We start from the raw sequence: 21,234 nt of genomic DNA, 5'->3' as shown, positions 1-21,234 counted from the left end.
CATGGTAATTTGTATTGTTGAGATGGTCTCATTGTCTGACAGATCCGGCCACAACCCAGAATAACTACCTAGGTAACTAGCAAACGGATAGTTCTGGCGGCTTGTCTCGTTCTACAATACAACTCCCTTCCTCTCTCTCTCCGATCTTTCGCCTTGTGGGCTTGACATATATCGAACGGGATTGAATTCGTGAAAGCCTAGCACTGCAGGCTGCAGTAGACGAGAATGATATCAATCATCCCTGCTACCCTGGAAAACAGCCAAATGTTGCAAGCCCGAGCCCTCCAAAACATCCAACGGGGCCACGAAAGCCATCTGAGCCCATGAGAAAACCCGATTCTTTCCGCCATATATAAAGACTTCAAAGCGGCCGACAAAGACTCCATCCACCCACACACGACTTCCATATATCTCGTTTGTGGAGATAGTGACTTGTGATTTGCGGGGTATTGTCACAACCTCATGGCTTGACGTGGTCTTGTTAGCCCAAATTCGTCCAGGCTGATCTTGGTCAAACCCGTCAGCCTCAGCAACAGATCGAAGTGGGTATGGCCATCCATCAGAAACAAAAGTAAATTCACCGTCCGATGACAACGTAAGTGTCGCATCGGAGGACTGCAAAGAAAATGGACCCGTGACGTCTAGTTGGAGGGTGTAATCCATGCCCTTACTGCCATAGCCCAGATTATATTCATCCTGGTTGAACTCTGGAGTTGTCCATGAAAGCAAAAGTCCTGATCCATGGCTCCCTTCTCCTGGGAGGCGTCGGTCCAGATTCTGTCCCACAGCCTGAGAGGATAATTTTGCAATAGATTCACCCAAGCTCTGTTCGTCGAGGCGAGGTCCACGCGAACCACACCACGCTTGCGAAGCCACGACCGGGATACCATCACGAATTGCATAGTAGGCCTCAAGTTGAGTAGTTGCATCCGGACCGCTGTCATTCCAGGCAGCCAAGAGAGCACCTGGTACAGCTTTGGCATCCGGTTGTTCAGTCGTGTTCACCGGATTGAAGAGCTCCGGCGTCCACTGCCACCCGTCCTGACCGGCAAAGTTGAGAACGCGGGAATTATTGAAGAACTGAGGATATGGCGCTGGGGTGATAGGCACATGGTTGCTTTTCAGCGACATATAAGCCCACCAATCCTCGGAGTTGATGACCTTGTAGCCATTACGGGCTAGATCAACTGGATCTGATTGTCCATACTGCCAGTGTTGAATTGTCACATTCTTATCAATGGTAATGTTTGATGGCTCGTATGTCCCCCAAATACGCACACTTTTACCAGATGTTTCTTGCACGAAACGGGACATCTCGTTCACGAACTCAACATAGTCATCCGCAAAGTTGGGATCGTACTCATCGGCACCGATGTGCACTTCCTTTGTGTGGAACCAAGGAAGGAACTCGGTCCAGATGGACTTCATCAACGGAACAGTGTCCGGATGGGAAAGATTGAGCAGGTCCCTCGAGTCCAATGCGAGCTCAGGTCTCCATTTCGTAACCGTGAGACAGTGCCCGGGGCTTTCGATCTCCGGCATCACTGTCACACCTCGCTGAGCACAGTGGTGCTGGAAGTCATCAAACTCAGCCCGGGACAGTGTTTCGTTGGCACGCTGGACAAGAGGGTGAAGAGCCTCGCTTTCGGGGTGCAAAGAAAACTGCGAGTAAACCTCGTTCCAGGTCTCGTTCTGACCGCGACTTAGTGGGTAGTTGTCGGTCGCATGGTACTGAAACTCAGACATTTTGAAGAACGAGGCATAGGTGCACAAATCTTTCAAAAAGTCCAGCGAATACCATTTCCGACCAGCATCTAGCAAAAATCCACGAGTCGCATAGGCAGGCGCATCTTCCACGCGACCAGGTGGTAGGGATGAGCGTGTTAAAACGAGCTGCTGGAGGAGCGTTCGCGTCCCCCACCACATACCTCGCGCCCCGGAGCCTCGAATAAACACACTGCCATCCTGGATCTCCAACTCATATCCCTCCTCGGTCTCGCGTCCATTTTCGTAAGTAAACTGGTCCGGGTGGTCAACGCGATGGAGAAATATTCCCGACGCATGTTTTGGAAATTGCTTGACCGTGCGAAGCTCCCAGGAACTGTTCGTCAGCTCCTGTAAGTCGTCGCGAAATGTGCTGGCAAAGTCGGCCGCCGATGGTGGAAGCAGCGTCAACCCATTCTGATCCTTCCAGGTAGCGAAATCGGCATTTAGGTAGATTGTCCGATCAGTGGTTGCCCACGAAAAGCCTTTGTTATGGCCTGAGCCAGTGTTATCAAAGTGCACTGGGGGCAGGCTCTGCAGCGCAGACACGACTGCGGCAAGGGAGAGGACAATCCACTTCATGTCTGGACATTGTCATGTTGGCTGCGATGTGAACTGACCTTTTATGCAAAGCAAGGGGTTGTATTTGGCAGCGTTACATTCCTGATTGTACAGGGGCGTGGGGGTAGGGGTTTTGCGGGGAAGTGCGGAGTTCATACACCTGTGGGGTTTATATTGGCAGGGTGGTATTCGTTGGCAATGAGAACGGGAAAACCAAAGTATCAACTTCTATTGAAATATACATACGGTTATATGTGGTATATATCTCTTTCCGGCCCTTTTCGATTTCCCCCCGTTATGCTTTTCTCTTGGCAATTTGTTCGAAGAAAACCCGCTCACGATATGGTTAATGAGGAACCCTATAGATGTAAGTGAATATGCGTTCAAAAAACAGTGTTGCGGGATCATCTGCTCAAGACTCTGGTATCTTCGGGTTTACTATAGCCGCTTGAACGTGCACAGGGAGGACAAAGGTATTTCCCAGTCCCGCCCAGTGAAGCGCGTCAAGCCTTGCAAGCCCGAGTTTCACAAGTGGGAAGCTTTGGCTTTGGCACCGCAGAACCTGTAGCCAAGAGTCTACTAAATGCTTTCCCCGTATTGCATGTGCCATATTTGGAGCCTGTACCAGTAGCAACATGAGGTAATTTGAAATTGTAGCAAAGCCAATTCGCGACCCTATAATGTTAGATGTTAGCACCTAGTGAGATGAGATGGTGGAATTCAAAGGTGGTAAACTTACAAGAATACCAAAATGCCGTGAAATCACTAGACGTCAGTCGTCTCGCAAAGTTCACCAATATGGAGGCACACTTCTCGGCCGCGTGTAGAGTGGCATCGCCAGTACCAAACTCATCGGATATAGATATTTCCGGCAATGATTCGATTTCCGGAAGATCCATGAAGTCTAGCATCGACTCATCTACGGGCAATGGTGATGTGGTAGACAGATCTTCCAAGTCAAAGATAAGCGGCGGGTCGGATGATCGTGCCATCGGTCTGAGCATCGCACGGTAAACATAGACCACGAGCAACAAGTAAGCAAAATGGATCGACGTGGGGTACGGGGCAAGTCCATGGACGGATTTGCTCCAATTGGGAAGCCGAAAAGTCTCGGGGAGAGAAGAATACCAGCCATTCAACTTTTCAAGCAGCCCGCGGCCTAGCTCGGCAGAGGCGATGAAATTTGCATTCAAGAATTGGGAGGCCCGGAGCGTGCTATAAATCAAAGTCAGCAAGATTGCTCTTCGCCGGCGAACGAACAAGGGGCTCAGTTGAGAGTCAAAACTTACTAAAATGTGTCATGGATCTCTTCACCGATTCGTGTGAGATTGACGAGGTATCGGAAGGGAATCTCGGTATCACAAGAACTAGTTGAGAATCCTTGTCGTGGGCCCACTAGAAAGTCCCCTTCATCCAATTCACTCACGTCCCACTCCGCGGGATGGATATATGGTGGACGTCCCATCAGCAAACTGCGCCATTTGTCTTCGGCATACACAGCCCACCACAACCGCCGCCGGAGGCGCTTTTCCCATGCCGGAATGCCCCACATGCGGCATTCGATGTGAAGGCCGAGGGAACATGCCAACCCAACGATTTGGCCGACGAAGGACCACAAAAAGGGGGTATCGGCGGTCGTCAGGCGAGTTTCATCTTTTGGCTGTTGGTGTATATATAACAACGCTGCTTGCAGCACGGCCAAACGAGGACTATGAATCTCTTCGGTCACGAGTTCATAGACCATCCGCCACAAGGTGTCAACTGGTGACGCATTATATGTGCTCAGTACACAGAGATAGTCATCATGGGCCACAAATGGAAATGCCGATGCGTAGATGGCCGCGAGAAGGTGCACGGGCACCTTTTCTAACACCGACAGATCTGGCAGCTGATATGTCGGTGCAGTCAACCCTAGTTGGGAACGGGAAATGATTGGCAAGGCAGGAAAGACATACTTGACGAACCTGACTTTCGGTTAGTTCATGGATGCTTCAGTCTTATATTGAGGGGTAGTACTCACAAAGCTACTAGCCTCCTTCCATATTCAGGGGGTACTAGATAGTTCAGGCGTTCCCGTGTCGCTTCGCCGACGCCGGCACTAGTTTCATGCTTAATGGAGGTGGTGAGCTCTTCTGATGAAATCATGAAATGTATTGGAATTCTTTGTGCCGTGGGGACACCACCGGCGTTGCGAAAGTGCACTTTGTAGAAATATTTCATGCCAGAATCGTCAAAGCAACAATGTCTTAACAGCCAAGGGTCTGATTCTGAAGATGCGCCGAAAAGCTGGGCGTGACCGTGTTCCAGTTGATCAATGCTTTGCACGAACTGGGTCGGGGGTCTTCCGGGGGCTAGAACACCGGAGCTTGGAGATACCCCAGTATTACTTGGATCGAGGCCGATGGGTGGGAATCGTGGTTCGACACTTTGTGTTCCACTCCCTGCCCAACTGGACTCGCGGGTGAAATTGTTGTCGCATGCTTGCGAGACAAGTGTGTTCCCATCAACACTTTGGGCGGCGAAGGAAGAAAAATCCTCTGAGCCTCTGGCTCTTTTCGGTGGAGGATTATCGAACGTACACTCCAGTTTGGCCGATCGGCATCGTTGACAGGGGCCTCCGCCGTCCGTTTGACAGCCCAGCTTGCGGGCACGGCATTGATCACACGGGCGCTGACGTTTTGACCGATATGGCCGAGCAGAAAGAGGAGAAGACATGACTTGTTTCAGCTGATCGGCGAACGCAGGGAATGTAGGCTAATGCACATTTATCAGGTCATGCCAGTGAAGAAATTGTCGGCGAACGAAGAACAATGGTCGGCCGAGATGAATGGCCGAACTCACAGGCAAGAAAATTCCAAACTAGGGCAGTGAGCAAAACAATAATGTTGCCCGAGAGATGCGAAAGATGCCCGAAAGTGAGCTCCATCGCCCACCATCCGGGGCCCGGGGGCACCGTGCAGTGACGTCATCCGCCGGTCCCGGCGAACTGGCTGTCGGCGAACGCAGATAGTGGCCACAGTTCGGCATACAATGAACCGCCAACAACTAATTCTTTCGATGCAAATTTTTCCTTCTCAGTAACAGATATAAATGGCCTGGATATCTGGGCTGCAAAAATATTTATGTAAATTAAAAACATATAATTCGAACAGAAAGGCATTGCTTAATTATTCAAAACCAAATCTCAACACTCCACTTCCGGAATATCAATTTATCATACCACCAAAATGCCTCAAAGCAGCAGATTGAGCCGATACGATCACCTCAAAGCTATCTTTTCAAGACGGTCTAGCCAAGAACCCGAGATCAAGGATGATACCACGTCCGAAACTACACTGGTCCCACAGTATGTATCCCAACCCAACTATGGATAGAATAACAGAATATCAAAATGCTAACTCATTATAGACGGACACAAGCAACAAGCTACAAGAAGCGTGACATCCCCCAGAATTATAATGGTAAGCACCCTGACCCTAAAATAATGACATGCAACATCAGCTAATGGGGAAACGTTGTCCAGCGGCCGATATGTGCTTCGGCTCTTGCTGCAGAAATTGATAGATGTACAATCATCTCGGTGACAATCATATAGCCGAACAGAGGGTACTAAAAGCATTTTGATACAACATTTTGGGGAAACGAACATATTGAACCCCCTGTTATAGAAACTTCATAATTTATAATTTATCAACATCATTTCTTTTTTTCCCTTTATTCCTATATTTTCTTTTTTTCCGAATGTGTCGAGTTGGGAGTTGAGGATGACCTAGTAGGTTAGAAACGATAAGATCAACTGATAGCTTGTATGGGTGTACAGTGAGTGTATGAATAGACGTAGGGGGCTCGGCATGAGCGGCAAATTGTGGTTCAGCATTTCTTCTCTCCCCCTTGTTCTAGTAAAAAAGAACTCTCACGAGTGGACTCTGCTATGATTCTATAATCTAGGCAAACTAGGAGGAGTGTGGTGATATAAATTCCAAACTGTTTCTCCGCACAGTAAACCGGGGGAGCGGGGTAAAGCAAAATGCATATAATTGTACTGTTTGGACTTGTATCTGGATTCTGCCATGTTCAGTGCGTTACGATCGACATTGAACTGCATAAATTGTGTGTATCCCATTGGCAACTGTATGTAGTCTCCCAATAAAACCCCTAACACCCTTGATTCCCGATGAAAATGGCCGATCATGCTCTTCCGCTTAGGCGACCGAGTTCCGAGCTAAACACATGAGGGGTTTAATCGAAGCTGCGGGGCCCCAGATAGATCATCGATTAAGATCAAAACTAGCTGCTTCCTCGAGCTATTTCTTAATAACGCAATAGAAGCTGCCAAGTGCTAATCTTGTATTTGGTCATTCCGCTTGTCAACATCTACAGCTCAGCACAGTATGATTTTTGAACCAGCAGAGAGGGTTCTGCTTCCAACAAGCGACCTATTGTCCTATATCTTTGACGAGCCACCATATGACCAAGACCAGCCAGTGGGTGATAACCAGTATTTCAACTTTATCATCAACCAGCGAGCGAACTGACCTTGGTAGATCTATGTCGACGTCAACAATCCTACTCGGTCGATCTCCTGTAACCAGGCGCGAAAACTCATTCGTCGGCTCATCGCCGGCCTACGGGCATCTGGACTCCAAAAAGGCGACTGTGTTCTCATTCATTCTTTCAATGATGTATGGGGGTTCCACCATGCAGTTGAACGAGGTTACGGGATGCTGACTTAGTTTAGATAAATTATAGCATTCTTGTCTTGGCCATTATCGGAGCTGGAGGATGTTTCACAGGCTCTAACCCATCTTACACTCCACATGAGCTCGCTCACCATATCAAGGCCTCCGAAAGCAAATTCCTTTTCTCCGAGCCCGAGATCTTGGATTCTCTCATGCGTGCGGCTGGGGAGGCAAATTTACCCAACCAAAATATTTGGATTTTTGACAATTTGGGACAATCTATTCCAGATGGGATGCGATCATGGAAACAGCTATTAGAATTCGGCGAGGAGGATTGGGTGCGATTCAACGATCTAGAAACCTGCCAACAGACTACCGCGGCGAGGCTGTTTAGCAGTGGCACGACTGGTCTGCCCAAGGCCGTGACAATCACGCACCACAATCTCATTGGACAGCATGAGCTTGTCCATGGCGTAAATCCACGCTCTTACCCTGTCAGTTTATTCCCAGTATCAGCTTGGAGGAAGCATTGGCAAATAAGTGCGATGGTATCACTGACAACTGACATGCTCGGGTAGATTTCGCGGGTCATTGCGGTACCCATCTTTCATGCATCTGCAGCTCCAGTGGCGCATATTTCAACTCTGAAAGCTGGCTCAGTCGCATATATGATGCGTCGGTTCGACCTTGAGACATACCTCACTACGGTCGAAAAGTACAACGTCACCGATCTTGCTCTGGTTCCACCGATCGTAATAGCAATCCTCATGTCCCCTCTTTCTCAAAAGAAACCTTATCTGCGCGGAGCCCGAAACGCAGGCTGTGGAGCGGCTCCTTTGGATAAGAACGTCCAAGCCAGGTTCCGCTCACTGATGGGTGACGGCGCCCCATTTACTCAGGTATGGGGCATGACTGAAACATCGTGTATAGCTACCATGTTTCCCCACACTGAGCACGATGATACAGGATCTGTTGGCCGACTTATCCCAAACCTTGAAGCCAAGTGCGTTACATCCAATTCCCATCCCAGATGTGTAGCATTGTGTCAAGTCCAAGACTAATATCCATTTTCCCTCAGACTCATCGACGAAGAAGGAAAGAATATCTCGGCATTTGACGTCCGTGGCGAGTTGTGTGTCCGAGGTCCAACAGTGACACCCGGGTACTTCAACAATCCCGAGGCTAATGCCGAGGCCTTTGACTCTGAGGGTTGGTTCAAAACGGGAGATATAGCCTATTGTGACCAGCGCACTCGCAAATGGTATATTGTGGATCGCAGGAAGGAACTGATCAAAGTCCGCGGCTTCCAGGTGGCCCCACCGGAGCTCGAGGCGGTGCTCTTCTCGCATCCGCAGATTGTGGACGCGGCCGTCATCGGAATCACCTTCCCTGGTGCTGATACCGAGTATCCGCGCGCCTATGTGGTTCGACGACCCGGTGATTTAGGGTCCAAGCTAACAGAAGCTGAGATTCAGGAATATGTCTTGAGCCGCCTTGCGAAATACAAAGCGCTCACAGGTGGCGTGAAATTTGTCGGCGCCGTTGCACGGAACCCAAGTGGGAAGATCTTGAAGAGAATATTGCGCGAAGATGCTAAGAAAGAAATCGAGGCTGGGCTTTTGAAGGCTAAGCTTTAAGCTTAGGGCTTAGAGGTAGAATAATTCGCTAGCATGGCTTTTTGATTCTTTATTTTTGTGTCAATTGATGATTGGGTAAATAATTCAGCGAAACGAGGTCCGACTAAGCTCGACAGGTGACACAGGATATAATTGTAACCAGGAGAAATGAACAGACGCCGCAATACTATAGGTTCTTGACCAAGCGAATCAATATTTCTTGGGTACTTGTACGAAGGAAAATGGGACTGCCCGAAATAGCAGGGTTGCTAGGTTTGGTCGAGATAATTTGATGTCAGGATTTCTTGCTTAAGGCCGGGAAAGGGCACATGAAGAATGCGGCACACCGGGGGCATTGAGAAGCACTAGAGAAGGGAAAAAAAAGCGAAAAAAAAGTCATCGCCCGGAGGCGATCCGGCAGCTCGAGATCAAACGGCACTCGAACTGAGGATGGGGGTTTCCAAACAAGCAGTACGCCAATTGTCGCCAACGACAACCGCTTGGCCCAATGCCCACCCATCCATACATTTACACGGGGCAGCGCAAAGTATCACGCGAAATAAGCACATTCATAAAACAGGAACTGTGACAACAACCCTCTCCTTCCGTTGTAAAACGCTACGTTTCACGACGGAACTACGCTATCCTGCTTTGACATCTTACTCTTTCGCGAGGGTGTACACGCCACCATCTCTTTCAAAACTTCGAATTTGTTCAACGCGTTGAGGGCTGGGGCGTCTTTGACGCCGAGGTTTGTTATGTTTAAGCAGGCCAAGAAATGTCTAGTATCCCTACTCAGCCCTATTTGCTAAATTGGCTCAATATCAGGTCCCTTCAACTGGTATATTTAGTTAGCACTTCGATCACCGAAGTCCCAAGTTTGCATGAACCCAAAGTGGGGAAATGTGGAGAAGCCGAGTTCCGCGGCAAAGCATATCTTAGTTCAGCGGGGTAAGTGATGTGCCGCATACCCCATGGATGAACAAGGTATTAGATTGGAATGGCATAGGTCTTTGGAACTGGACCATTGCTATGGGATATCTTGATATGTTCATATTTGGCCCTTTTAAGCCATTGGAGCTAGATTCTCGAACCAATAGACGCTTGCAGTTGGCTTCCGAGCTGCTAGCCACTGCGATAGGAGGCCGGTCTTTGTGTGTCATTGTCTCCGATCAAACCACAGCCTAGGTAAAGTGAGTGGAGGCTAACAGATGGTAGGAATTAGATACTAGGTAGGAAACCCTTGGACCATCGAGGCCATCGAGAGCTAACAACGCTAAGGACGTCAGGACCCACATGACAAATAAGTTTGCATAGATGGCTCCGGGATGAGATGTCCGTGAGATACCCGAGTCGGCTTCTTCCAACGTTGGTGGTCCGACCACTGATCATTCCCCGGACCCCAGACCTGGGTTTCACCTGAACCCTGCTCAAGTTATACCCACCCCGACATCAAAGAAACTGGATGTTATAAACAAAATGTTGCGTCGCACAAGAAGAGCGTCAAACGCTTGCTCCTGGTGCCGTCATCGCAAAGTGCGCTGCGATGCATCAATCCTCGGCTCTCCGTGTACCCGGTGTCGACAAGACGGTCGCAGGGAATGTAATCTTCGCGCTAAGAATCCTAAACAGTGAGACTATGATCGGAAGAGATGTGTCAAGCGCCCATTTCCTGACCTCTATTAGGTCCCCAATTTCGACAAATCCGGTGCTTCCCACGCATCAAAGTTCAGGGTCAAACAGCGTGATCACTAGCCGACACTCCAACGACCTGCGCCAGTCAAATGATCATCCAACTCTTACCTTACAGTCCCGAGCACATGGTCTCAGTTTGGATGACCGTGGCACAAGCCCAGCCCAATCTCCCAATGTTCCATATACTGAATACGCCTTTGTCGACTCGCAACAATTGCTGTCGCTCCCCTCCGAAGAAGTAGCATTTCTCACATCCCAAGACTGCTTGAGCTTGCCAGCCTCTAATGCTATGGATGAATTTGTCCAAGAGTACTTCAAGCGCATTCACCCCTCGATACCTGTCTTAGACGAGGCTGAGTTCTGGCGCATTTATCGAAACAACCAATCTACCGATCCCAAAATATCTCTTTTAGTGTTACAATCATTGCTTTTAGCAAGCTGCCCGGTCAGTGTCATATTGTCTGTCCGATAACTTCCGCCCTTGGACTAAACCATGAAAGTTCGTGTCTTTAGAAACATTGCGTCAATGTGGATTTGACGATATGAGGGATGCACGAAAGCAGCTTTACAACAGAGCCAATGTAGGCATCCCCAAATCCAATGTCACATTTGCCGTGGACAGGTATTGATCGCGCTGGGTGCAGCTACTATTCGAACTGAGAACCGAAAAACGACATCATACAACTGCACAAGCCGCTGTTCTACTTACACATTATACCTCTGCGGAAGAGCCCCAGGCTGGAAGCTTGTGGGTCACAAGGGCCATAGAGCACGCCGTGCTCATCGATGCTCAATCATCCTTGTTGGTAGAAAATGTGGCAATCTCGCTCAAGAAACGACTTTGGTGGTCTATCCTTCTTCGTGACCGAAGCTTGTGTATTGGCCTAAGCCGCCGTCCTCAGGTTACCTCAATGAGCTTGCATGGGTGGAGTGATTGGCTGAGTACAGACGATTTCAGTGAAGAGTTGTATCAGTCTCAAGTCTACGACTATGATACCAAGAAGCGTTTACTGGAGGCACTTCAAAAGCAATGTGAGCTAGCAGTGCTACTCACAGATCTGGTGTCTTTGGCATTCAATCACGAAAAGACTCCAAGACGGCTTCTGTCTATGATTGAATTTCAGGGCCTCTTGTCGGGTATACAAAATATCAAAAAGTCCCTTGACGAGTGGAAAATGCCAGACCAGCCTCTAATTTCACCAACGAAAACATCAACGTCGGAAGGCCTTGACCCAGTTGCGATGTTGGCTTACATGACGTATATGTACTACCAGTTCGTGAGCCCCTTCCACCCCACTGTCTTAAAAACTAACCAAGTGGCTGTCTATTTCTAGCACGGCACGAGTGAATCTAGCTCAGCATGCGGCATTTGTACTGGAAGAGAATTTGTTCTACGCGGGAGAAACATATGACAATCTGGTTCTAGAGATCAGTAATGACCTAAGGGATGGGATTCGGGGGTTAAGTCTTGTGATGGAACATTTCAGTATCAATGGATATGCTGATAGTCTTCCCTTGAGTGTGTGAGCATCCCCTTCATCTTTCTTCATTCATTTTGTCACGGGAGTGTTTCGGCGCTAGACGCTAATATGAACGGCAGACTTGGATACGTCAGCATGCCACTCGTGCTGGCAGCTATAGATCTCAAGCTATCCCCTTCTCATAAAGAGATGGAGGTAAGACAACGACGATTGACCTCGCTGAGTCAAATTATCCGTCACTCGGAGACACTATATGATGTCACTGATCGCGTCGCTGTCGCGACCAACCATATCCTGCAGCTTGCCTATGCGACAACACAGAATCTGTTCTTTGAACAGAAACCACGTCAATTACTCTCATCTGACAACATAATGGCGAGAGAGAACTCTTTATCCAGCAGCCGATGTCCGGCTAGAGCCTCCAACAAATCAATGTTGCCCAAGCCCAACCGCCCAACGAGCTGGCAAGATGCGTTCATTCGGTGCCCGAGGGCATATCTTTTGATATCGATGTCTGTGGACTATACCATGGCAACTGGCAGACTTCCATCCGCTAGTAGTCTTCCTGAAATCGTTCGTGATCTTCCCGCGATGGGCATTATTGGTCGACTTCCCTGGACATCTGATATTCCGTTCACCGAATCCACGAGCTCACTTGCAAGCCACATGAACCAAATACAGCAACAGATGTACCCTGTGAGTGTGCGTTCGTCCTCCGTCAAAGGGAGAGATGTCTTGAACCCCATCGATATTGAGACCGAGTCGGAGAAGAGCCTTACCCCGCAAACGGTCCAAATCAACTGTAACTCGTCACCAGATGAGTTTTCCAAGTATCCTGCAACACCTTCCTTCATGTTAGATAAGCAACTGCAATACATCAACAGAGTAGCGGAGCAAACAACTTACGAAAATCACGAACCGAACCTGGATTTCATGGACTTTGGAGATTGCCAGAGTGTATCAAACAATGCGACAGAAACTTGTGCATTGAGGATTCTACTGGGACTTATCGGTCACGACTTGCCTGCCGAGAGCCTGTTGGAGCAACCCTATGGTGCCACCTTACCCTAGTTGATCAAAGCGATTGACTCGACACTTTCCGACCTTTCTTTCACGAGGCATTTGAACAGAACTGGGCCGTTCGATAGCGCAGACTTTGGCTAAAAAAATGATATGAACATTCCTGAAACAAATCATTAAAATAATGGCAGTATCTTCAACAAAACCTCGATCTCCTAGTTAGTCTGGTGGAGTTTAAGCACATTCCCGGAGCCAGCGGCAGAAACAATTATGAGATCTCACACATTACCAGGTATGGTTTTACTTTTGCATGAAACTCGCAGCATGATCTATGAACCTCTAGGGCTCACCAAGGAACCAGTGTTCATGCATCTTTAGGCTCGTTTTCATTTTGGTCAGGCATCAGTCGGTAATATATGTATGCGGCGAAAACTAAAGCCTGGGTCTAGACACCACGCAGGACCAACACGCGAGAAAACTGTATGCAATGCAAGCATTTCCCCGATGATTCCTCCGACAACCCGAGCTTGGCAATCATTAATCAACTGACGCAATTCCTTGGCGAAGAGTGTTACGAGTCTCACTTTGTGGATTCCTGTTATTGCAGCAAGGGCGGAAAGTGGGTGTATCCAAGGCATCAGGAATTATCCACAAGGATCGACATTCTCCCCACGCCGAGAACCCTTCTCAGAGTGGCGCAGCCTTAGCGGAACTTTGGGCTATCCCTTCAATGAACGGGGGCTGGGGTACCCCGGCAAATTATTTACGATGCTTAAAGTTAGGATCTCCCTTCGAGATAAGAAAATTGACACACAGCCGTGACAACATCCAACTGGCGGAAAGCCTCAACGTGGCATTGACATCGGCATCCCCACTTAACCCTTCACCCTTGCCGTCGGGCCTTGTCCTTTGTAGATGGCAAATATCAAGACCGTGAGCTGAACTACACACCTAGCTATACTTCCTGTGTGTTACAATATGTTGCATATAACCAAACCTACATAGTTACCTCTACCAATGTGATAAAACTTTCGACTAGATCGTGACGAGCTAATTTGACCATCGAGAGAAATCGGCTTGTACGGAGCTTAATATCCACTTGGCAGCAATTGAAGTAAATCGGGTCTTCAACTGCATCCTTGGTCTAGGATGATCAGGTGGTGATGTCACACTCACAGCAGGGAGAACGGTTAAACATGGTTTCAAGCCAAAACACTGCCCAGTCGGCGGGCTGGCCAATTGGAGGTGAACCAAAGACATCTCCTTGGCATTATCACGTCTTGTTGGCGGCGCCATGGAGCGACTGACTTTCCTAGTCTGAAGATAACAACATCATGGGAAGGAATATGATTTCTCACGCCTTGGCATATAGTATTGCTTTTTTCTCGGATGGAAATATTCAATTATCTTGCCATTGAGCCCAACAGTGGTCTTATTCTTTTTTCGTTTTTGCGAAATCTCAACTTCAAACAGCCACAAAATTCTCCAATATAATCTCTCTTGTGCTTCTCCTTTTCGAGTTGGGCATTGAATCCTGTAGCCCACATATCCATTACAAGGAGGCTATGCCAAGATTTGATCCGTACTGCTGACGGAGTGCCTGAACCGCTCTCTAGTTACCGTACGGATCAACCTAGTGAACGCCAAGATCCAGTATTCGAGGCTGTGTTATCGGAACCTAGCCGTTGGCGTGCGTAGATAAGACTATGTAGTGGTGAACCGTTGATGCTGATGGAGATCGTTCTTGGCGACTAGTCTTACTGCAGCGATTTGGGGGCCCCGAACGGACTAGTGTCAGTGGATACGTCGATCCCTTGGCAAATAAACTCTACCTTTCATAACTTTGGGGTTTTCAGGGGCCAGAACAAGCGATACATACTCTCTAAGACGCCATCTCAACCAGGTGGTTGCATATCAATCCGATAAACACAGGGGCAGGCGAGTTTAATCGACGTGATGACAAGTCACAATAGTTCCAAATTTAAATACGGTCGATTGCCGCGCATTGATTTTGCAAATATAACCAATCAATGCCATAACGCATAACCATGCCGCCAAGAAATAATGTGAGGAAATGCTGCGGATTGCTTCTTGGAATGGAAGCAGCCTAGGGATCGGGTCTTGACGGGCTCCACTGAGCCAGGGTAGATCCTGAATCCCCAGCTTCCGAGGTCGTATTATAGTTTGATTTCTAATGGAGTCTGGGGATGAATTACGCATGCAGCGGAAGATAATTATAGCGCCAAGATAACGCCCAGATTCTGCTAAGATAGGATCTGTGAGATCACCTCATTTTAGGATGGGTATTCATATTGGGCTACTCATTTTATGATGATTGCCCATGCGATGTGATCTTGGTAAGTGATAATCGACGTTATAGTACTTGCATACGCACAGTATATGTGGAACGAAGAGCCGTATTGGGTAGATCTAGATTGAGTAGTTTGGCTCCCAATGTATCCGTCGGCGGTGTACTCCGTAACACATACACGAGACGCGTAGGGATGGGGCAAGTATTATTGTTTCATGTCATCGGCGTGTTTTCTTATCTCTCTTGGCGAAGATTCAGCTTATTCCTTTCATGGAGAGGATCGGAACGGATCCGAAAAATAGATCAGCATTAAAGAAAGGTGTACTCCGTATCTGTCGTGTCTATTTTGGAAATCTATTCCTTTTCATATTGACACAGCTAAAGTGGAACCTTTTAAGCTTGATTCTGTTCATAATCAGCTTATCCGACTCGAATAATATATACACATTTACAATAATCCGAACATGCACCACCGGCCCCCTTCCCCGTCGGGATATATCGAGCCACTCACACCCACAGCCCACCCCGCCCCTGAGAACCGTTCTATCTACCAGACGGAGTTAACAATCGCAAATTCTCGTTTTGAGCGGCCCAATGAAGAATTCAAATACACACCGGGCATTTGGTCTTCTGGGGGCAGCACAGCAGTGTCTCTCTCTGGCAACCAGACACCAGAAGACAACACGGTCTGCTCAACTATTTCCCGCCACTTCCGAGCAGACATAGACACCACACATACCGATATTCCTCTTATAATATGCGGGTTCGTTGGTGGTTTGGTCGATGGGCTATCATTTAATGCATGGGGCAGCTTTTCAAGTATGCAAACAGGTACGTGGAGTCTATAGTTACCGAGGAATTTGTTACTACGGTGCAAAGTACATCGGCTAATGACAAACGACACAGGAAATACCATCTTCCTAGCCTTGGGTGCCTCCGGCCAGCCTGCAAACCCAGCTTATCTCTGGGCGAAGTCCCTGATCGCCCTGACCGTCTTCCTTGCGAGCAATATCATCTTCATCCACATGCATCGACTCTTGGGGCCACGACGCCGCTCAACTATGATAATCTCATTTGCCATTCAGACTATTGCCCTTTTGGTGACAGCAATTCTTATCGAGCTGGAGATCATCACCCCAAAGCCCGAGGACCCCCGGGCTCCGATCGAATGGGTGCAAGTCCTGGCCATCTCACTTCTAGCGTTCCAAGCAGGAGGACAGATCTGTGCTTCACGGGTCTTGGCCCTAGATGAAATCCCAACTGTTGTTGTGACGGCTTTGCTATGCGATCTACTTGTCGATCCAAAGCTGACTGCAAAATTCAATCCTAAGCGCAACCGTCGAGTAGGGGCTTTTCTCGCATTGTTTCTGGGCGCCATGACCGCGGGCGGACTTTCTAAGACCACGAGTATGGCGTCTAGTATATGGCTTGCCATGGGTCTGAAGTTAATAGTTACCTTGGGGTGGGTTGTTTGGCGGCGAGAGGGGAGGAGAAAGAATGATTTCGATGTGTGACTTGGCCTTGTTTATTTTTGCGTCGCCTATTCAAATAGGCATGTACACGAGCCTACGATACTGTCAAGTAAAGCTTCATTTGCTTTGTTGAAATACCCAGTCACTTTTCGTGGCCTGTTACGTCAATCTGTTCTTCTTCTTTAGCTTGTTCATTCTGCGATTTTGGTACCTATTCGAAACACCTAGCACATGGATACATGGGTAGGTACATGCGCAGTATTCATCATGTCGCCCTTCTCTCCACATCAGCCTCGATGTCGCAGACCTTGCTATTGCCACACTCACCTCCGCAGCACTTGCCATCAAGGCCTCACGCAAACAGCTCGCCAGATCATCATAAAAGTCAACTCCGCATCATACGCCCTTATCACTAAGCAAACTACGTCGCGCAGTAGGTAGCATCTCACGACCTTCGAGCTGGCATCCCTGCCACGTCCGAAGCTGGAGCTCAGGCGCACGGCGTTGGGGAAGTTTGGGGAGGGGGCCACGTTTCCATCGACGCACCCAGCAAATCTTCTCACGTCTCTTAACACAAGGTCCAACTTTACATTCCTAGGCACCTCTTGGACCTCACGCTCGCACACTCACAAGCTCACCTCATCGGCTAGTTGTGGGATCTGAATCTCTGCCAACATCCGCCGCTCAGTGTAACAAGCGGTTGAGCCTTGACGTCACTAGCCAGCGTGCATACAACATGCGCATATATCCAACTCTGTCCAAGTCTCGGGTTACACACGATTGAGTCTCCGTTATGGCGTCACACACTTCTTCGTTACCGATACTCACGTCGAATTTCATAACACAATTCTTCCTCTTCCCGATTCGCCAACCGAAAGTTCTTGGAGGTCGTTCCCATTCTGGTCGTTGAGGCTCACTTTGCCTCTTGGTCTATTAATCTCAAAGTTAAACTCTCCCACTTACTTAACGGTTCCTACGCCAAGCTAGTCATTATCGACACGACTCAGCCTACCATAACTTCCAAGATTCCAATTGCAGCAAGCCTTATGTTCAGCCTGAAAACAGCATCCAACGATCCGATATCGTGGCTTTCACGTCTGCCAATGGCTACACCGAGGGCGTAATCGCTCACAGTCTGATCTGTTTACAGATTTCAATTACATCTCACAAATTATATATTCGCACAGCTCAATTATCTCTGAAAAACTACATAATACGGGGAACTCGGTTATTAGCTCTCACATTCCCCATGGTTTCACATTCCGCATGGTTTCTTTTCGCAACCATCAATACAAACAAGCATCTTTATACTCTCCGTCCTGCCTCATCTTTTGGGTGTTGACTGCCCGGTTTCCGTAGGGTTCTTCTGTGCCTATCATTTATCCCATGTATTGTAATGTTCATTCACGTCGTCACTGCGACAGAAACTACCGACCTTAGGTTTCTCGATGATATAATAGCAAATCTAGATACTCTGAACCGCCTCAGTTATATTGAGACGTTTCTACGACACCTTCGTTCGACTCACCCGAACCTTAGTCAAAGCTCGCGAACTAGATACAGACATACCTCATGCGCCAAAGCCGCTTGAAACCTATAGTGGACCTTAGAACATATCTCCTCTCGATTATAACTATGCAAGATTAAATAGGTGTGAATATGATGAATTACCATATTAAAACACGCAATTCTTAGTCAGTTCGTGTAGAGGTAGTGGACACCCGTCTAGTGTGAGGATATATATGGGCCTAATTATGACCAACACCTTCTATGAATTTGCTCTCCTAAATATTTCATGTTCACGCAATAACTTAGCATTACGTATATCCAATTACAAACCGTATATACCAGGAATTAGACACAGCTGAGAAATATATCGTTGTTTGCACAAACTTGTAGTGGTATAACCAAAATCTATAAACGAAATCTAGTCTATGATTGTATGCAATGGCTAGTCTATAGTACCTGACAGTACCATTTTCATTTGCTCTCATCTGAGAGAACAAAGTGGAGAACTCCGGGCTGTCCACTGGCGCGTCCCTTGCGATCGGAGACATAGATGCACCTGCGGAAGGTAACCATCAAGGAGTACAAGAAGCTCTCGTCCTTCTGCTCGTGGTAGTTTTCACCGAGCATAGGCTGGATGGCCTTGGTAGCTTTCTCGGCGTTGTAGAAAGGAATGCGGCTGAAGAGGTGGTGGACAACATGGTAGTCAATGATTTCATGGAAGAAGTGACGACCAATGAAGCCGGTGGTGCGGTCAATTGTAGCCAGTGCTCCCTTGGTGTAGGTCCAGGCTTCCGCAGTGTAGTGAGCAACCTCGGGGTGGGTGTGTTGAAGGTATGTGATGGCAACTGTCGATTCGGTTAGTACTTGTTCTAGGGTCTCAGCTAAGATAGGGATGAAGACGTACTCAGCCAGTGGTGAACCCAGAGATAAGGCACCACGTAGAGGAAGAAGACATTCCACGCTCCGATGATAGTTCCAGTGTACCACACGATAGAGCCCATGATCAGCAAGCCGATATCGGAGTAGGCAATGAGCTTCCACTGGGCAGCCGTGAAGATTGAGCTCGATGGGTTGTAGTGGCTTTCAAACTTCACCTTATCACTTCCTTCAGGGCCACTCTTGGTACCAGCAGTCACATTCAGGATGAGATACATCTGCCATCCCAACAATTGGTGTCCGATAAGCTGGAAAAAGGAGACAATGGGTGTTTCCTCGGCGAGGTGCTTCAACTGCTCAATGCTGACATTTCTCTTCGACGCCAAATCATCCTCGGTCCAGGGGACGAAGACGGTGTCCTTTTCCATGTGACCGGTGTAGCGATGGTGGCGAGCATGTGTGATCTTCCATGAAAAGTATGGGACCATAAGGAAGGAGTGCGTAGCCCAGCCAATGAAATCATTGATGCCCTGGTGCTTCGAGAAGGCGCCGTGGCCACACTCGTGAGCAAGAATCCATAGTCCTGTGCCAACACAGCCTTGGAAGAACCCGTACACGGCCCAGGCGACGATGCGCATAGGCAGAGTAGGGAGAAGATGAATGTGGAGTGCACCGTAAATCAGAGCTGCACAATAGATGCTATCACGAGCGAGGTAGAGGAGGGAGGTGGCGAGGGATGATTCAAAACATTCCTTCGGGATTGCATCTTTGAGGGATTGCAAGCTGGGAACATCGGACTGCTGTAGAACCGGAAGGTTAGTATATGTGCAACTGTCTATTAATTGATTTGGTGCTATCGCATACCTGTTCTGCCTGTTTGACAGGCTGCCTTTGTGTTACGGCCATTTTGAAGTGTTGGATTGGAGATGACAGAGATAAGAAAATATTAAGAGGATTGAGGATATTTATTTCATCTCTATTTTTATTTTTTTTCCTTCGCCCCCTTCGCCCCCATAAGGTATCCCCTGGGCTCGAAAAAAAAATGAGCTCTAGATTGTCGGAACTCAAAAATACATTGACCAATCCCCTTTTTCCAAATTTTTTCCAGAACACTGTCAAATTCGGCGCACTGACAGGGGGACGGCCTTCTGATTGGGTGATCGTCTAACGGGTGGACGCGCTTGTTCCACGGATTCACATTGCACTAGCCACTTCGCCTTTTTTCAACGTTTCTGGGGCCCCAACGAAATTTCAGTCCATTGGAATTTTTTTGGTCGATACAATTCATTAAGGAAGGGCTCTCATTGAATCTGATATGTGATACCACTCCATGCTAGAACTCTACGGCGAAATCTATGGAAACTATTAGGGCACTAGCTGGATATTTCGGTGTTTGCTTTCACAGGTTATCCACAGCGCGGGAAGTCTCATACAACCCCTTTTTCGACCTCGGGAGAATCTAGGGATCCACTAATAAGCAAAGGTTGGGAAAGAAAAGTTAATAAAGGACTTGGCGGTTATCACGTTGTCCTACTGGCTCGGTCAGGGGCAGGAGCAAGAGCACTGCCCTCAATTGTTAAAAACGTAAGCGCTTTTTGATCATCCAAGATGACTTCTAAGGTTGCCTTCTGTCTAACGTTGTACAACTCCGTGTAACGCTTTACAACTCTGTATAACGTTCTACAACTCCCTACCTACATATGTGCATGTAATGTACGCGGCCTTTTTGATGGATGCAAATCTTGACATGCATGAAGTTTACACGATTAGCGATGACTTGTCATTTCTGCTAACGTTTGCCCAATCACAAAGCTATCAAAAATAACGTGTCATTTCACTCGGGCCGTTCTTTTCCGATACTTTTAATTGGACGTTTCGTGTTGCGCAGTTCCGATACGGAGTACGTAGATCCAAAAAGAGGGGAATAAGATAATTTTAGCATGTGCACATGACCTAGGCTGTAGTGCATTTGGATTATCCATATCGCGCATGAGCCCCGAGAAGAGGCAAGACTCTGGAGGTCAATAGGAAGTACTCCATCCCCCCGTACCTTATTTAAAGTTAAGTTTTGCCTCGGTAGGAGATCGGAGCATAGATGCACGTGATGGCATTAACATACCGCCCTCATTTCTTCGGACAACACTCGAGATCACATGAAGAGCCTCGAAGATTTGCATGTGGTTGAAAACTAATAATATCGACCCACAACAACCGGAATTACATGTGCGTTCGCCCAATAACTAAGTAGAA

The 21,234-nt window shown here is 48.0% G+C and overlaps 7 protein-coding genes across 7 annotated transcripts; 4 read left to right on the top strand and 3 right to left on the bottom strand.

Moving 5' to 3' along the window:
- Window positions 1-231: 231 nt before the first annotated feature.
- N7471_011838 (beta-N-acetylhexosaminidase) lies at window positions 232-2,346 on the bottom strand (the record flags this gene model as incomplete). The annotated part of the gene is made up of 1 exon (XM_057284557.1): window positions 232-2,346. The coding sequence occupies one exon, from the start codon at window positions 2,344-2,346 to the stop codon at window positions 232-234; it is 2,115 nt and encodes a 704-aa protein (XP_057130823.1).
- Window positions 2,347-2,737: 391 nt separating this feature from the next.
- N7471_011837 (uncharacterized protein) lies at window positions 2,738-5,040 on the bottom strand (the record flags this gene model as incomplete). Its single annotated transcript, XM_057284556.1, has 4 exons — window positions 2,738-3,000; window positions 3,065-3,540; window positions 3,615-4,289; window positions 4,346-5,040. 4 exons carry the CDS (start codon window positions 5,038-5,040, stop codon window positions 2,738-2,740), a joined length of 2,109 nt encoding a protein of 702 aa, XP_057130822.1.
- A 512-nt stretch (window positions 5,041-5,552) lies between these two features.
- N7471_011836 (uncharacterized protein) lies at window positions 5,553-5,886 on the top strand (the record flags this gene model as incomplete). Its single annotated transcript, XM_057284555.1, has 3 exons — window positions 5,553-5,671; window positions 5,734-5,786; window positions 5,849-5,886. 3 exons carry the CDS (start codon window positions 5,553-5,555, stop codon window positions 5,884-5,886), a joined length of 210 nt encoding a protein of 69 aa, XP_057130821.1.
- Window positions 5,887-6,716: 830 nt separating this feature from the next.
- N7471_011835 (acyl--CoA ligase) lies at window positions 6,717-8,641 on the top strand (the record flags this gene model as incomplete). Its single annotated transcript, XM_057284554.1, has 5 exons — window positions 6,717-6,809; window positions 6,870-7,007; window positions 7,064-7,498; window positions 7,583-8,007; window positions 8,083-8,641. The coding sequence occupies 5 exons, from the start codon at window positions 6,717-6,719 to the stop codon at window positions 8,639-8,641; spliced, it is 1,650 nt and encodes a 549-aa protein (XP_057130820.1).
- A 1,458-nt stretch (window positions 8,642-10,099) lies between these two features.
- Window positions 10,100-12,867, top strand: N7471_011834 (Zn(II)2Cys6 transcription factor; the record flags this gene model as incomplete). The annotated part of the gene is made up of 5 exons (XM_057284553.1): window positions 10,100-10,251; window positions 10,307-10,760; window positions 10,960-11,588; window positions 11,650-11,838; window positions 11,916-12,867. 5 exons carry the CDS (start codon window positions 10,100-10,102, stop codon window positions 12,865-12,867), a joined length of 2,376 nt encoding a protein of 791 aa, XP_057130819.1.
- A 2,724-nt stretch (window positions 12,868-15,591) lies between these two features.
- N7471_011833 (YoaK family protein) lies at window positions 15,592-16,641 on the top strand (the record flags this gene model as incomplete). The annotated part of the gene is made up of 2 exons (XM_057284552.1): window positions 15,592-15,958; window positions 16,034-16,641. The coding sequence occupies 2 exons, from the start codon at window positions 15,592-15,594 to the stop codon at window positions 16,639-16,641; spliced, it is 975 nt and encodes a 324-aa protein (XP_057130818.1).
- Window positions 16,642-18,579: 1,938 nt separating this feature from the next.
- N7471_011832 (oleate delta-12 desaturase) lies at window positions 18,580-19,890 on the bottom strand (the record flags this gene model as incomplete). Its single annotated transcript, XM_057284551.1, has 3 exons — window positions 18,580-18,953; window positions 19,013-19,784; window positions 19,849-19,890. The coding sequence occupies 3 exons, from the start codon at window positions 19,888-19,890 to the stop codon at window positions 18,580-18,582; spliced, it is 1,188 nt and encodes a 395-aa protein (XP_057130817.1).
- Window positions 19,891-21,234: the final 1,344 nt, after the last annotated feature.

Source organism: Penicillium samsonianum (assembly GCF_028829775.1).
Source record: "Penicillium samsonianum strain IBT 33392 chromosome Unknown utg000007l_segment0_segment0, whole genome shotgun sequence".
NCBI lineage: Eukaryota > Fungi > Ascomycota > Eurotiomycetes > Eurotiales > Aspergillaceae > Penicillium > Penicillium samsonianum.
This window is presented reverse-complemented; position numbering and strand designations above follow the sequence as displayed.